Source organism: Haemorhous mexicanus, chromosome 20, assembly GCF_027477595.1.
Source record: "Haemorhous mexicanus isolate bHaeMex1 chromosome 20, bHaeMex1.pri, whole genome shotgun sequence".
Lineage (NCBI taxonomy): Eukaryota > Metazoa > Chordata > Aves > Passeriformes > Fringillidae > Haemorhous > Haemorhous mexicanus.
Window position 1 is genome coordinate 7,332,050 of NC_082360.1, and position 15,670 is coordinate 7,347,719.

At 45.5% G+C, this 15,670-nt stretch overlaps 1 protein-coding gene across 5 annotated transcripts; it reads right to left on the minus strand.

Moving 5' to 3' along the window:
• Positions 1-6,041: 6,041 nt before the first annotated feature.
• On the minus strand, positions 6,042-13,597 carry TMEM100 (transmembrane protein 100). Of its 5 annotated transcripts, XM_059864417.1 has the most exons (4): positions 13,431-13,594; positions 12,777-12,818; positions 10,407-10,551; positions 6,042-7,265 (listed from the first exon to the last, which is right to left on the minus strand). In XM_059864417.1, the coding sequence occupies exon 4, from the start codon at positions 7,201-7,203 to the stop codon at positions 6,799-6,801; it is 405 nt and encodes a 134-aa protein (XP_059720400.1). In that variant the 5' UTR covers positions 7,204-7,265; positions 10,407-10,551; positions 12,777-12,818; positions 13,431-13,594; the 3' UTR covers positions 6,042-6,798. The 5 variants fall into 5 exon arrangements, with proteins under 5 accessions (XP_059720400.1, XP_059720403.1, XP_059720402.1 ...); XM_059864420.1 differs by lacking the exon at positions 12,777-12,818 and having other exon boundaries at positions 6,042-7,260; positions 13,431-13,597; XM_059864419.1 differs by lacking the exon at positions 12,777-12,818 and having other exon boundaries at positions 10,403-10,551; positions 13,431-13,596.
• Between the last annotated feature and the right edge of the window lie 2,073 nt (positions 13,598-15,670).

Genomic DNA, 15,670 nt, shown 5'->3' on the forward strand with positions numbered 1-15,670 from the left:
GAAAACAAAGCCCTTCACACAGCCAGGGAAGAGAAGCCTCCCCAGGCTGGTTGCCAACATGCTTCAGTCCTCCTCTGCAGTACTTATCTCTGCTTTAGCATTAGTGTGAGCAAAACACACGTGGGCACTTGGATCCTCCCTGATTTTTCTGTCCCATCCTGAGCTGCAGGCTTCATGCTTCACTTCTGGTCACTTTACAGACCAACTGCACTTTTCTGTGTCTGTGTCTGCAGTCCATCTAGTCCTGCTTGTCATGGAGCAGCCCAGGCTGCAGTGAGGAAGCAGTGGCAGCTCAGAAGAGCCACCTCAGCCCCGCTGATGTCAGCTCACAGAGGGGCAGGAGATGAGGAAAGCAGCAACTGTGATGTGAGTGCTGTGCTCAAACCAATGGTTTGTGTCTTTCACAACACTTGGTGCTGGTGGCAGTTGAGGCTACCACACCTATCAAGGCCCAGCTCCTGCAATGGAGGAACTTTAGGGTTTTGCCAGGGGAAGAACAGCTTGTTCTCTAACTTTTTGAGGGTTTTCTTATAAAAAACTAATGAGGTGTTGATCCTATATGCATTTAGTTGCTCATTTTGCAAGAGCTTAAACATCAGGAATAACTTGACCACCTTTATGATCTTTCACATGAGTTATATTACTCACTTCAGCAGTTCTACCTTTGGGGAAAAAAGGGAAAGGGGCTACAGGATGCTTTGCTTCAAGCCTGCATTTAATTAAACTTCTGCTGTACTGCTTTTGCTCCAGATTAGGAAACAATTTACTCCCAGACTTCATTAGACTTTCTTGAGAAAACTGTTTATAGAGAAATGGTTAAGAGATCAGGATGTTTCTTTACAAGTTCATTTTGCAAACCAGAGTGAAAAGTCCTTTGCTTGTATGCTAGCAGAGGTCATTCTTTGAAGCACCATCAGTTGGTAGGCAAATAATGAAATTACCTAGATAGAAGCAAAGCAGAACTGGCAACAGAGATGGTCATCCATAACATGCCCCATGGATTCCAGGGAAATAATTCTGTTCAGGGGAATCTCAGCTAATTCACATGGAGGCCACTTTGTCCTTTTTTACTGTGTGAAGCAGCAGATTTCTCTCTGCAGCGCAGCCAGGGTGCTGGGGAGAGAACAAAGAGCAGCAGGCAGTGAGAATGTGACACCATCCCTTCCCACAGCTCTCTGGGCTGCAGCTCTGCTGGCTGGATGTTATTTTAGTGGCTGTGCCTCCCTCCCATGCCGTCCCAGGGCCCGGGAGCCACGGCTCTGACGCCCGGGGAGCCCAAGGCTTATTCATGTTCAGGAATGGGAGGGTCAGGGCCATCGACACACACCAGCATCCTGCTGCCTATTATTTCCTGCCAGCCCTGGCGTTGCACCAAGCCCTAACATGACAGGTGGATGGAGTTCACAAGGAAATCATGTCATGGGCCAGTTTTCCAGGAAAGCTGTTAACTCTATTCACAAACCCAGACCTTCAGATGGAAAGGGAACGTGGCTGAGAAGAGGCAGTGAAGGGCTGCTCTGCTGTTATTGATGTTTCTGTCCCAGATTATTCACTGACATCTCTTGCTGCAGCACAGAAATCTTTACCTCTGCCTTCAAGAGCAGACTGTGGCTGAATGTCTTTTAACTTAAAAAACATGGGGACACTGCCTCTGCAAATCCAATGTGGGCATTTGATGTCAGTCAGGCTGCAAAAGATGGTAAAAGAATCTGTCTTTTGCTGAGCTAAATGCTTCCTGGGGAACAGAAAATAAATATGAGGTGAGGATCTAAGACCAATGTTAACCTGGGGACTTCAAACATTTTGTAAGAATGAAACTGAGGATAAAGTCCAGGATGTATCAGAAACAAGACTTACACATTTTTAAAAGTCTCCATCAACAAGGCACATTTACTGTCCTTCCATTACACTATGCAGTGTCCAACATCTGCATTTGTATGTTCTACTCCTTCTTTCCTAATTTTCTGTTTTTAAAATGTAATAATTTTGCTATTAGTATAGAAAGCACAGAAGAAGAGTTAAGAGGAAAAGCAATCAATGCAAAAGAAGTGTTTTTCAAAATTGCCATGTTTGCTACAAATGCAAATTTTAGGATGCACAGTCAGGACAATAGGACTCCAACTGGCTGCTCACAAGAGGAAGGATTAGGTCCTGTGTCATGTTAATAGTGACATCAACAACCTGAATAAAAGCCAAAAATTCAAGTTGATTTTGCAGTTTAAGACCATTGTTCTTCCACATGGTTTAGCCTGTAAGATTTAGTCTACACACAGATTTCTGCCAGAATTGATAGTTTTCACATCATACAGAGCAGTTCTTGATATGTAATGTACTTCAATATATAAAAGCCCTTAATGACTGGATAATATTACATTGATGTAGCTAAAATGTCATACAAGCTAGAGGCAACAAAGGTATTGGAAATATAAAAGCAAAATTATATCTGTCAATGCTCAGAGGTACTGGTAATATCTATGCAAAATGATGGCTGCCATTGTTGTTCTGTTCTTCTTATTTTGCAGCCCATTGTAAAAACAAATTAGGTGAAACCTGCTAATCATATGCACCAACTTCCACCTCAGACATCAAAGGAGCAGTAACCCTGGATTTGACTCTGGATAAGCAAAGCTGAGGCAGGAACACGGGATATTCCAGAGGGCTTGTTCCTAGCCTGACTCTTCCGGATGCTGATGAGACTCTCAGGCCTCTCTTCGTTCCACACTCCGAGCTGGTTCCTGTTCTCTGGAGCTGCAGTAACACTGTACATTTGGTGTTTGGTAACAGGAGCTCTCCCAAGTGTCGAGGGCAGAGAAACTTAATTCTTGACACAAGTCCATGAAACTAACCTTGCTTTCTCTCTTTCTCTCTCTCTTTTTTTTTTAAACCTGGAAAATTATGGTATTAGAGCCAGAGTCATGTACAGAACACAACGCGTGAAATGACTGGGGAATTGTAAATTGGGCGTTTGGACTTGAAAAAAAATCTAAGCATTGTCATACCAATCTGATTATTATTTTAAAATACTGTCCCAGGCTATAACTGTCTTTGTGTACAATAGCAATACAGGGTGTAGTTACAGACACAATTTCCTGTGCTTAGGTTTTGCAATTATTATTTAAGATCACTGTAACATTTGCCCGGAGCACCAGCGCAATTCCTCTTTTAGATAATTTTCTATCCTTGTGAGGGCAGTTTTGCTTCTGCGGTGCTGCCAGGGATTTCAGGAAGGGATAGACAAGTAATTGTGGCAATAAAATTTGCACCAGCTCCCACCCAGCCTCTCCCAGAACTGAAACACCATTTGTGGCATTCAAAGCCTTTTCACACCAGAAGGGAAGGTGTTTCTGAACTGGAAAGTCACTTTGATCTCCACATGGTTGCATCCTTCTGCTTCTCAGATTCCCATGAGAAACACCAAGCAGCAATCGTGGAGTTCCAGATGGCTTTCCATCAAAGACTTGGTGCACTGCAGCACCCAGCACCCAGGCATGAAACTCCAGATCAATTCAGATTAGGTCATGGGGCTCAAAATTTGAAGTAGAAATTTTGGTTGGGTTTTAAGGGCTGAAAAGGATGTCTTGTTCCTGGGAGGAGAGAATAATAATGAAAATATCTGAAATAAATAGATTTGCAAGAAGAAAAAAGCACAGACTGTTAGACATGGGTAGGATGTCATCGCTGGTCAGTCAGAAAAGATGCTACTACTGCTTCAGACTGGCCCAAAATCAATGCAAATGAATCATGGGGGAAAAGTCATGGTTCCTAAGGCCATGTGAGCACTTAGTGATGAAACCTTTGAAAACACTTTCAACAGCCTAAAAATCTGCCTGAACTGCTCACCACCTCTGCTTTGCTCCTGCAGGACACCAGGATCAGGTGCTGGGATTCTCCCACATAAAATTACTGTTTTGCTCCTCTGAATGAAAGACAAACAAGCCTGACTTTGTGCACAGCCTTTCATTTGCTTCTTGGGATGAAGATGCTTGTGCATGTACCTCATCTCTAAAGGACACAGACAATGCTGCTGAGCTCAGCAGCCCCTCTCACCCAGAGGCCTCCCAGCCTGTCCAGTTGGGTGGTACTCAGGAGACCACGGTGTGCCTGAAGCTTTGCAGAGATCACAGCCAGGGTCACTGCAATGTGTCTTTCTTTGCACACAGGCTGGGTAATGCCCAGGTGCCCACAATTAGCAAGGCAGAGGGGATCCAGGAACTCTGCCATGTCCTTGCCTATGTACTGCAAAAGTCAAAGAGAGCAGAGATAAGGACAGGGAAATCATCTCTAGTAGTAGCAGAGCAATTCTTCCTCACTCCTATTTACCCTTCCTGAAAAAAACTGCTCCAAAACCCCCATCATCTCCATTCCACTGAGTTTGGCTTTTCTTTTTTGACTTGGAGCTGAGCCTCACCTTGTACCTCTACCTTCCTTTCACAGCAAACTCAGCTGTATCACAGTGATGGCCAAAGGAGGACCCATGTGTGGGAAAGACTTCTGGAGAGGGCAGTGGGCAGTTCCTGCTCTGGGCTCAGCCTGGGAACCATGGAGCCGAGCTGCCACACACAGTGCAAATCACTACATCTCTACAGCCCCTGCAGTTCTCTCCTCAGCAGCCCCCAAAATTCCACTGACAAAAAAAGAAATGGGGAGGGAAGGAGCCAGAAAAACTATTGTGTTCCCAGGGAGGGGAAAAAGATGAACAGCTCTATTTAGCTTATCCAGCTTTGCTAATGTCAATCACTTCTCTCATTTTAAACAGGAAAGACACCACTTTAGTCCACCTGTTCCATTATTTATCATGCTATGCGTTTCCCATGAATTGCCACTCATGCAGAACCTGTACATAGTAAGGGGACACCCTAATATTTTTAATGACCTTAAGCAAAGTGATTGACACTAGACACCGGTATCAGATGTTCTGGTGACGCAACATGTTCTCCTAGCAGCAGGAAAGCTTCCTGCCCTGATTAAGGGAGGGCTATGGAAGTGCTAAAATGTGTTGTCAGCTTTCCTCTGATGCAAGTGATTTTATTATAGCGTCTGGTAACCATGGAGTGTGGCAACGCAAATACTGACCCCAAACATCCCCTCCTGCACATATAGCTCACTCTATTTAAAACACAAGGTGCAGCTTGCAAATCCAGGGATAAGTTATGGATGTAACAAGCTTAAACCATGGAGGGCAGAGGAAATGGTGGCACCTAAGCCAGAATTCCTGGGTGGTTTCAGCAGGAGAAGTATAGGGATCCAGGATGAACTGCAGAAGGAACCCCCTGCAGCACCTGTTTGGCAGGTGGGCTCTGCAGCAGCATCACCAAAACTGTCCTGGCTGCCAGAGGCTCTGAGGGCAAAGAGAAGACACAGGCCTGTCTTATGTTGGTAGTGGAAAGCAAAAATCTCCAGCCCTTTTGAGTCTGGAGAAAGTAAGGGGGAAAATAAAAGAGAGAAAAAATAAAAAGAGGGCTCCATGCAGCCCCTCTGCCTTCTCATACACATCAGGGTGGAAACCTGTGACTCAGCTCAGCACCACCTGTCCTTCAAGAAGGAGAAATCATGTTCTGGTTTGCTTCAATTTGGGACAAGCCTCTCAATAATCCATTAACTGAGAAAAGCTGGAAGACCTCTACAACACAAGAGTTACAGAATCAACACCTCAGCGACAAGCGGGGGACACCTGGCACCTGCTTTTCATGGAGATTTGTAATCCCAAAGCTCAGTCAGCAAACACTATACATAGCTTTGCTTCCACAAGTTATTATTAATAGTTATGTCTCAAACTGACTGTGACAGTGAGTGTCTGCAGAACTGTCTGCTATGATTTTTCAATAACAGAACTGTTAATCAAGCTGCAGAGGGTTCGACTATCAAACCAAAGTCCACAGGCTGCAGAGGTTTTCATAAGAGATCAACAGTACCTGTGTTCATGGTTATTGTCACAGGGGTTGTTCTACAAAAATAGAAATATTAAGTAGTCAGAGCTGAAGAGACAAGCTATCTTGATAGCAATAAAGAAATATTTTCTAAAGGTCCAGCAGCACTGGGTATTATTTTAATGACATTTATTTTTTAATTTTATAGCAAAATAATCAAAAGTGCTAAACCTGACCACTTTAATTTACAAAAAAAAAGTCTCATGTTTTAAGCTATAATCATACCTTGTTATTTAGGTTAAACAACATAATTACACATTTCTACTGATTTCTATTCAATAATGAAACAAAATCAATATTAGTTGGTTTAAAAAAGGGGGAAAGTACCACAGGTATTGGCAGGGGGAAATTACATAAAATATAAGAATCAGCTTATTGAGAAAATTGCAATGTGTTCTTATTGCTTTTTTTTTTTTTTTTTTTTTTTGCTACAGTTTCAGTCCCAGATAATCTGGCCATAAGCTTGTAGTCACTTCAAATGCTATGACTTCTCCCTTGGACAAATGTCAGTGTTTTAAGGAGACCTCTGGCATTTCAAGTCAATTCAAATTATTTTCTCAGTTCCCACATGTTCCCTTTCGAACACAATCAGCATGTTGGAGAATGCAGTCAGGATGGTTTCAGTTATGTGACAGTTTTCTGTGAAGGAAAAATGGGTTTTCCTCTGTCTTGGAAAGAATCACTACCAAATCTGCAGGAAGAAATATATTGAGAGCACTTGCAGAGTTGTTACAAGTATTTCTTAATCCATTCCATTTTCATTTCAGTTTGTTTCCACAGTTAAATAAAAACCTGCAATCTCTCCTACTGATAAATAGCCAAGTTGACTTACAAAGGTTCTGCCTTCTGTCCAGCCCTCTCCTGGTGGCCTTTAGCCAAACAAGGTTCGCTGGTTTGCCACGAGCGCTGTCTGGCTCTCCCGCCTCTTTGCTTTCTTCTTGTGCTGCCTGATCTTCCAGCACACAGCGCTGGAAGCCAGCAGAACGAGTCCTGAGGACAAGAGGACCAGCCCAAAGACGGAGATGATGGATCCATGGGAGTTGAAGATGTACGCCACGGCAGTGACCACGATGCCGGCGATCAGGATGACCACGCCAAAGGGAATGGTGCAGCGGTAGCAGGAGAGCTCTGCTCCCCCCGTGGCTGCCGTCAGCTGGCACTCACTGACCAGAGGAATGGTGGTTATCACACAGTCATTGTTGTTACTCTTCTCTGTGGAGACAGAATCAGGGTGCTTTGGGGTGCCCAGGATCTCTTTGATAGGTTCGTTTGTCATCTTGATTGTCTTGACTTGGCCTGTTCTTAGCCTAGAGCAGGCTCTGCTGAGCTCGTGCTGCACTGAGGAGAGAAGAGCACGAGTTCAACCAATAATTAACAATTATTTATAAGACAAATGGGGACACAGAAGTATCCCCTTGGGATCACTAACAACCATACATTCAGACCCCACAAGGATTTATGCACAAGATCAACAGTGACACGACTGATTGTGAAGGATCTGAATCACTTCTTAGAGTCATCAACAATATGTGTGTAAGTTCTGGAAATAACAGAGTCACAGACCAAGACAGACACTAACATTAAAGTGTTGTGAGCCAAATCCTACATTAAGTTACATCCTAAAGTCAGTATTTCTGGACATAATTTAGATTTCAATGGCATTACATTTTCTCACAAAGAGGTGAAGTTCACACACTGTTTTGATTTTTGCTCACACACTTTTCATACAGTTTCTTTATACATCTACACACAATACATTACACAGATTTTCTCCACTGCACATCACAATAACATGGTCAAGAACTAGCCCAACAAAAACCAGGATGAACAGTGAGCTCTTTCTCAGGGCAAGTGCTACTTAGGGGAAAAAATTCAAATGGTCATGAGAAGGTGTAGATGTGGGGGAGTGGAGATGCAAACAGATTCCCACACTCGGCTCAGCTCAAGGCTGGTGAACCTCCAGTTACAGCAATATCAGTGCCAGACTGACAGCTTGCCATTTACACTGGCTGCATGCAAAAGCAACAGGTCTCTTGAAAATCCATGAAATTACATCCCTGTTACTGTGGGAGGTAGATTTACCATCATATTTACTCATCTCAGATCAGCAGGTTGTTTTCCTCCTGTTTCCAGACCGTAAACACACTCTCAGTCCTGACAGCATGCTCAGTTTGACTGCATCTGCACAGGACACAAATACCTTTTGGCTCTGGGCCCAGGGAATAATCAGAGCCCACCTGCTCAGAGCAAGAGGAGCTCATAGCTCTCCACCATTCCAGAGCTCAGCCTTGTCTCCGGGGCTCTGGTGATGTGGGGTGACTCTGGGGCCTGCAGTGAGCTCTGCCAACACCAGGGCTGCACAGATGTGCTGTCCTGGACCCAGCTCAGTGCACCCCAACACACGCTCCAGAGACTGGGACACTGGGGAACCACTGGGGAACCACTGGCTGTCCTGCTGTGGGCAGCTCCCAGGACTCCTCCACCACTCTGGTGTGGGCTGTGCCGCTTTTGCTCTCATGAGCAGCGCGATATGCAGCTCAGAAAACAAGGAAGAGCACTGGCAATGCAGTAATGCTTTTATCACTTTTATCACCTTCACATCTGTGACTAGGAAGTTAATTGCCAGATACTAGAATTCTCCTTTTCCTTTCCCACCACTCCACCCTTGTTGCTAAGATATATTTGCTCATTGTGGAGAGCCCTTGGTTTTATATCTCAGTACCTCCTGTAACTGACTGTGGGTTTTACAAGAAAGAAGATTTCACTCTTTTTAAAAAAACACAAGCACAAACAGGCTAAATGCTGGATATAGAGTGTTTGCATACAAAGTCCCCTTGAACCCTCAAGAGAGAAGAAAAGTCCAGATCTGGTTTGCTAAAGCTTTTGTTCTACTGCTCTGGGAAGAGTGCTCAGCTCCCTGTTGTATTTGCTGGCCAGAGCTGCCTGTGGGCTCAGCCCTGCCAAAGGAGCCTGTCCCTGCTGAGCACATACAACACATGCAAGCACACACAGTGACAGCCCAAGAGGCATCAGGCACACACTGAAACACTCTGATAATCAGGAAAAACTTTTATACTGTGAGGGTAACTGAGCACTGGAACCTAGTGAAGTTTTGGAGTCTACCCTCGAGATAATCCAAAAGCCATCTGCACAGTCCTGGGCAGCATTGCCTAGGTGCTGAGCAATAGGGGGATCAGACCATAGGACCTCCAGAAGCCCCTTCTAACCATGACCATTCAATGATTCTGCCTGTTTCTGTATCTCCAAGGGCAGGAGAGGGATTTGTTCAGTGCTTATCAGACAAAGCAAATGTATCTATGCTGACACCTTAGATATCCTAAATTCTCCTAGGTTCAGTAGGTTTGTTTTCTGAATCCTAATGCATGGTTAAATGCCTTTTAAATCAGACAGAAAGAGCCCAGGAAAGCCATGGGTTTGCTCTCGAGTGTCATTAATCTGTTTCTCTGTGGATCTGAGCCCAAGTTCTGCATTTTCAATAATATTCAATAATAACACAGCAGAGATGTACACTGATGCCATTATGTTGCTGCATTACTTATCCATAGAACGTTACAGAAGTTCAGCATGACATAAGAATGTGGTCCCCAAATGTCACCTTTTTTTGATCTTACCATTCAATTAGTATAACATTTTATTATCAAATTTGAGGAAGAAAAAAATTGAAGTATTTTGCATATAAAAGGTCTATTGGCTCAAACACACTAAGAACTATTCAAAAGTTCAAGTACTCTAACAGTCACTGAAATAGGGAAACTGCTGAATAACTTAGAAAAGCCCATAATGAGCATTATTTTCTGAAAAATTTTACCCTTTAATCAAAATGTATTTACTCCTGTCTCTAAAGTCCTTGTCCCTCTGCTTCAGCTACATCTTCAATGAGCATTAAATTCTCCTAGACCTCTTGTACAGAGATTTGTGAAGAAAGGAGATATATTTATACAGTCAAATCTAACAGGAATAAAAAAAATATATTCTAATCTATAATAATTAAGTCAATGGCAAAATAACTGTTCATTTCTGAGGAGCACTGATTTTTTCTGGAATAGGATGCAAGAAGGCAGGCATTCATATAAAACAAATAAACAACCTTCTACTGAAATACTATGAAATTAAATAAACAACAGAACCTATTTGAAGTTGAAGCAAAGGTATCTAGCCCTAGAAAAAAGGGCACTGGATCCTCATTGCCAGCAAAGTCACTTCTGACTTAAGCCAACAGGTGATTTGGTTCAAGTTTCAGGGTAAGAAATTTAGGCAAAGATACCCAGCAACACCAGCATCCTCTCACTAATCATACCACAAGTACTATCTTATGGAGCTGCCTTGATTTGGAGGAAGAATGTGCTTCTGTGGCAATCTGTGGCTAACCCTGAGTAAAGGGGAAAGAAGAACTTTAGCCAATAATAAGCGTAAAAGTTTTATCAAATAGACATTAAAGCCATCAGCATGCATACCTACCAGATCCAGGAGAAATCCATGGTCAAAGAGTGCTGAAGACGTCTTGTGTGACAATTCAAGGTAGAAAGAGCTGCTCGAGTCTTTGAAGCATCAGATATTGCTGAATGATGAACTGGAGGTGAAAATATTCTAGCATGGAAGTTTCCTACAAGAAAAGTTGTTGGATAATTAACAGTCTCTTAAGAATAAAAGTCACAAGTATAAGGCTTCTGCTGTGGGCTGACTCCTGCTCCTAACCTAACCAAGGCAGGAGATGTTCTCCCTCTGGCTCTACTAGTGGCTTCTGCCTCTTTTCTTGGAAGCAGCCACCCATTTCTGGCCCAATGTAACATTTTCCTTTGATGGTGTGACGTCCCAGTAGTGAGTAACATAACCCAGTCAAGTCCCCCAGAAAGAGCCAGGGGGAGACTGTAAATAAAAATCTTATTAAACTTCAATTCTATTGCTCACTTCACCTGTGTGAATAATGATTCAGAATACATGGGAGTTTGTCTCTTCTATGAGTCAAATTTCTGTGAGCAAATCACTCCATCTCCCTGCTCCTCAGATTTTCTAGCTGTGAACTGACTGTGACAATACACTTACCACTAAAAAAAAACCTGTTAGATTTCTTCCACTATAAGAAAACCTAAGTAATATAATCTCAAAAACTCAGAATAAAAAACCGCAGACTTACACAGTCCAAGAACTCTCTGTAATACACACAAGGCCACTATATTTACTATTGTTCATTTCTGTTCCTGGATTTTTAAGAACAAGATTTGTTAAAAACAAGATTGGTAACTCCAAGAGGGTCAAGGTGGACTCTGCAGCAGGGCAGTGACAACTCTGCAGAAAGCAGAGCGATGGAAATTGTTATCAACTGCAGAAACAGCTGTGAAATCACCAGGCCGCTGGGTAAAACTCACGAAGCAGCAGATTTATGTTGCTAATCTTATTTGACACCCTTTCTAGAAGTGCATGACCACGGATGATGATTTCAACATGGAAGCAGGAGTCCTAGGTGGGGATGAGATTAAATGCATGAGAATAATTTTGTATAACATTACACTTTAAGGGGTTTTCTGTTTTTAAGTTATATAGACCCTGCTAACATTTCACAAACACGAATATTTACAGGCACAAAGTGCTGCTGTTCTCCAGAAGATCGCTGGAATAAGCCTGTGACATTGCCAAAGTATATTTAGCTGATTATTGAAGTTAGCTAATAATAAGGAAGTCTACCTGTTTATCTCATTGATTATATTATTTTCCACAGGACCTAACAATTAATTTAACTTTCTGAAAAGTTTGGAGGGAAATGCAGGGAAAAAATCCAGACTTCAGATAAATAATCTAGATTTCATTAAAAGAAATGCAGACCTTTGAAATGTGCTTGCAGTCAACTTCTACTTGGATTACAGCAAGGTTATATTTGTTGGAAAGCTCTTCCCAATGCAACTGTGCCCCCTAAGCCCCTCTGCCAGCATCTTGCTTGGAAAAAATTAATTGCTCATCAGTTATTTATTTGTATTTATCCCTGACTGCATGCAGTTTAGATGTTTTTATTTTAAATTAATGTCTTTATCAAAAATTCTGACAGAGCAACTTATTGGAGATTAAATTTCTTCCCTTCTCCTTCCCCCTCTCACCACGAAACTGAGAAGCAGAAACACATGAAATCTCTACATGAAGCTTCCAGCGTTTTAATTTGGAGTCATTTCAATGTGGTGCTCTCTCAGGAGGCTTCCTACATATGGAATATCTCTGTGCAAGGGCAAAGAGCCACTACAACCCTTTCTTTTTATTCATATTTTACTTATAACCAGTGGGACACATTTGAGTTTTCTGCCTTCAAGCTCTGAACGAGATTCTCTCTATCTTACACAATACTTCAGGCACCCTTTTTTGCTTATGTAAAATCCCAATAAATCATAATGCTCACACTTCACACTATGGCTATGCATTAAAGTGACTACGGAAAATAATAGCCTAAGGAGTCCCTCTGTCCCGAGAGGAGAGCCTGAGTTCATTCAGAATTCAAGAGACTACAGTAATCCTCAACACAATCCCGCAGCTCTGCCCCAGGTGAACACTCTTGGAAAAACACAACCAGAATTTGTACTTACAAAACTCCAGGACCATGCCCTGACCTACAGAGGCAGCAGAAGAACACATTGCCTCCGAACCAGCTGCCTCAGGATGCAGCAAGTTTCTCTCGCCAAATTTTAAAGTAAAATCATGAACAGAGTTTATACTCTCGCACCTTTTTCGTTTTCCCGACGTAGCCGGGGTGTAGGATGGGAGCCAACCCAACCCCTCCACAAACCAACTCTGTTATGTGCCAGTTGCAAAACTTTCAAACGCGCCTGCTGCACGCCACACACACACCTGGACTAAAATCCTCCGTGTCACGCCTGTCCCCGAGCACCTCTGCAAGAGAGAAGAGAGGCGAGCAGGCAGGCAAAGCCTTGTGCACGTACAGCCCTGCGGTACCGGGAGGCAGCGCTCCGCGGGACACCGACCCGCACCGGGAGCGGCTCGGGCTGCCGAGCCCCCGCGGCTGCTGGAAGCGGGGAGAGAGAGCCCTGTGCCGGAGCGGACCCCGAGCAGCCGCGGCCGCCCCGGGGAGGCGGGCACGGGAGCCGGAGCCCCGCGGGCACGGGAGCCGGAGCCCCGCGGGCACGGGAGCCGGAGCCCCGCGGGCACGGGAGTGGGAGCTCTACGGGCACGGGAGCCGGAGCCCCGCGGGCACGGGAGCCGGAGCCCCGCGGGCACGGGAGCCGGAGCCCCGCGGGCACGGGAGCCGGAGCTCTACGGGCACGGGAGTCGGAGCCCCGCGGGCACGGGAGTCGGAGCTCTACGGGCACGGGAGCCGGAGGGGGCGCGGCCGCGGGGCGCGCGGCTCCGGAGCTGCCAGCGAGCTGAGCCGTGCCAGTCCATGCCACAGGCTGGGCCAGTGTGCCATAGCATGGGCCAGTGTGCCATAGCATAGGCCAGTGTGCCATAGCGAGCCGTGCCTAGCAAAGCCGAGCCGTGCCTTACCTCCCAGCCTCCGGGCGGGACTGCGGCGGCCACCAGCCCACAGCCAGTTTAAGAGGGGATGCAGCTCGGCGTACAAGGGACTGTAAACAAAGTTCTCGGTGAGAGCGAAACAATTAAGGGACCGAAGCAAATTCAGCGGCGGGAGCCGCGGCGGGCGGGGCAGCAGCGGGACGGTCCCGCTGAGCGGGGGGGCCGGGAAGGTGTCCGGGCTGGGCCGGCCAGGGGCCGGGCCTCTGCCTCCGCCCCGCGCTGCTCACAGCCCGGCACAGGGATGCGCACGGCTGGGACACCACGAGGGGAGGCTCCGCACCACGCCCTGCCCGCGGCAGGTCACACACACGCAGCTCCCTCTGCCATTCTTCAGCCCTCTCTGCCCTCCCGCAGCCCCCTCTGCCCTCCCGCCGCCCCCTCTGCCATCCTCCAGCCCTCTCTGCCCTCCCGCAGCCCCCTCTGCCATCCTTCAGCCCTCTCTGCCCTCCCGCAGCCCCCTCTGCCATCCTCCAGCCCCCTCTGCCCTCCCGCCGCCCCTTCTTCTCTCCAGGCCCCTCTGCCCTCCCGCCGCCCCCTCTGCCATCCTCCAGCCCCCTCTGCCCTCCCGCAGCCCCCTCTGCCATCCTCCAGCCCCCTCTGCCCTCCCGCAGCCCCCTCTGCCATCCTTCAGCCCCCTCTGCCACCCTCCAGCCCTCTCTGCCCTCCCGCCGCCCCCTCTGCCATCCTCCAGCCCCCTCTGCCCTCCCGCCGCCCCTTCTCTCCAGGCCCCTGTGCCCTCCGGCGCACTCAGCCCCGTGCCGGGTGTCCGGCCACATCCCGGCTGCGGCAGTGTGGGTGAGGGTCAGTACCTGTCCTGAGCTCGCTAGGTGGCCGTGCTGGGTCACTTGGAAGCACAGTCCCTGCCGAAATCCAGATGAACCCCTAGCTCAACTGCTAGGAATTAAAAGTGGAGGAATATAACTTCGGCTGGCATTCTAAAAGGATAAAGTTTTATGTATCATTTAGAAATATTTTAACTGGCTTTTCTAAGCTTTAATTACTCATTTCTGCAGCACATCAAATACTACAGGGGTTTGGAGAGGATGGGTGTGGGTGTGTGTTAATTTTTTACCATGATTTCTGTTACTTCAGACAAAAACCAGACAAATTATGTTTTTAAGTATTGTAAAAGGACATGTCTGAATTTTGCAGTTAAGCTCAACCAAAGTTTATATTTAAAAGGCACTATTTTATCAATGATTGATAAAAGAACAGTGCACCAGATGTATTTAATCAGCCACTCTGTCTCTGAAAGCATGCATGTACTTTTGACTCCCAGAGTGAAATCCTGGCCTCACAGAAATTTATGGCAAAACTTCCACCAACTTCACAGGGGCCAGGATTTCATCCTGTGTGTTGTTAAGAATTGCCCAGTGACAGAGACCCTGCCAAGGGTTCATCTCCTCCAAACAAATCAACCAGGCTCTGGAAAAGCTCCACAGCTTTATGCAAGAAACTGTCAATTTTTGCCCTCACTTGCTGGTGCTCCCATCAAATATATCAGCATTTGAGCAGAAATGACAAACAAACTGGATCTGAGGGGAACTCCATTAGGCAGGATCTCCTGGACCATTGTCTGGTCCTTCCCAATGCAGGCAGCCATGTCTGTAATATCTTTATTAGACTTGACAAGTTCCACCTCAAGAACAAGCAGGTTTCCCAGTCATCCTGTTGGAGACTACAAGCCTTATTCTTTTGATATCTAGAAACCTTGTTTTTAGCTGAATGGGTTCATAGACAATTATACATGGACAAGTAAATGTTTAGCTGAAGCAGCTACTCTCTCTTTTGGCAATTAATCCTCTAATACCCGAAGAGGGAGAAATTAAACTCTCTCAGGCTTGTTTTCAATAATTTTTTTCAGATATCTTACCAACTTCTTCCATGGAAGTGCAAGTATTTTCCTGGCCTACTAGAAATACCATCATTTCATAATTTTCTTCTGATTGTTCGGGATGTCTGGTTTTTTTCTCCAGTATCAGTTTCATTTTTCACTTTATATCAGAAATTCTTGCTGTTTGCACATGTGTGCATGACCTAAATTTCACCCCATTCCTTTTACATCAGTTCCTCTCTAGTCCTTCCAGTCTAGTATTTGGTCCTCCTGTGTTGACAGAGAACCTCCCTCTCAGGCTTACACCATCCACAGCTCCACTAGTACATTCTTATATCTTCATGCCAACTTCATTACTGAAAGTAATACATAAAAT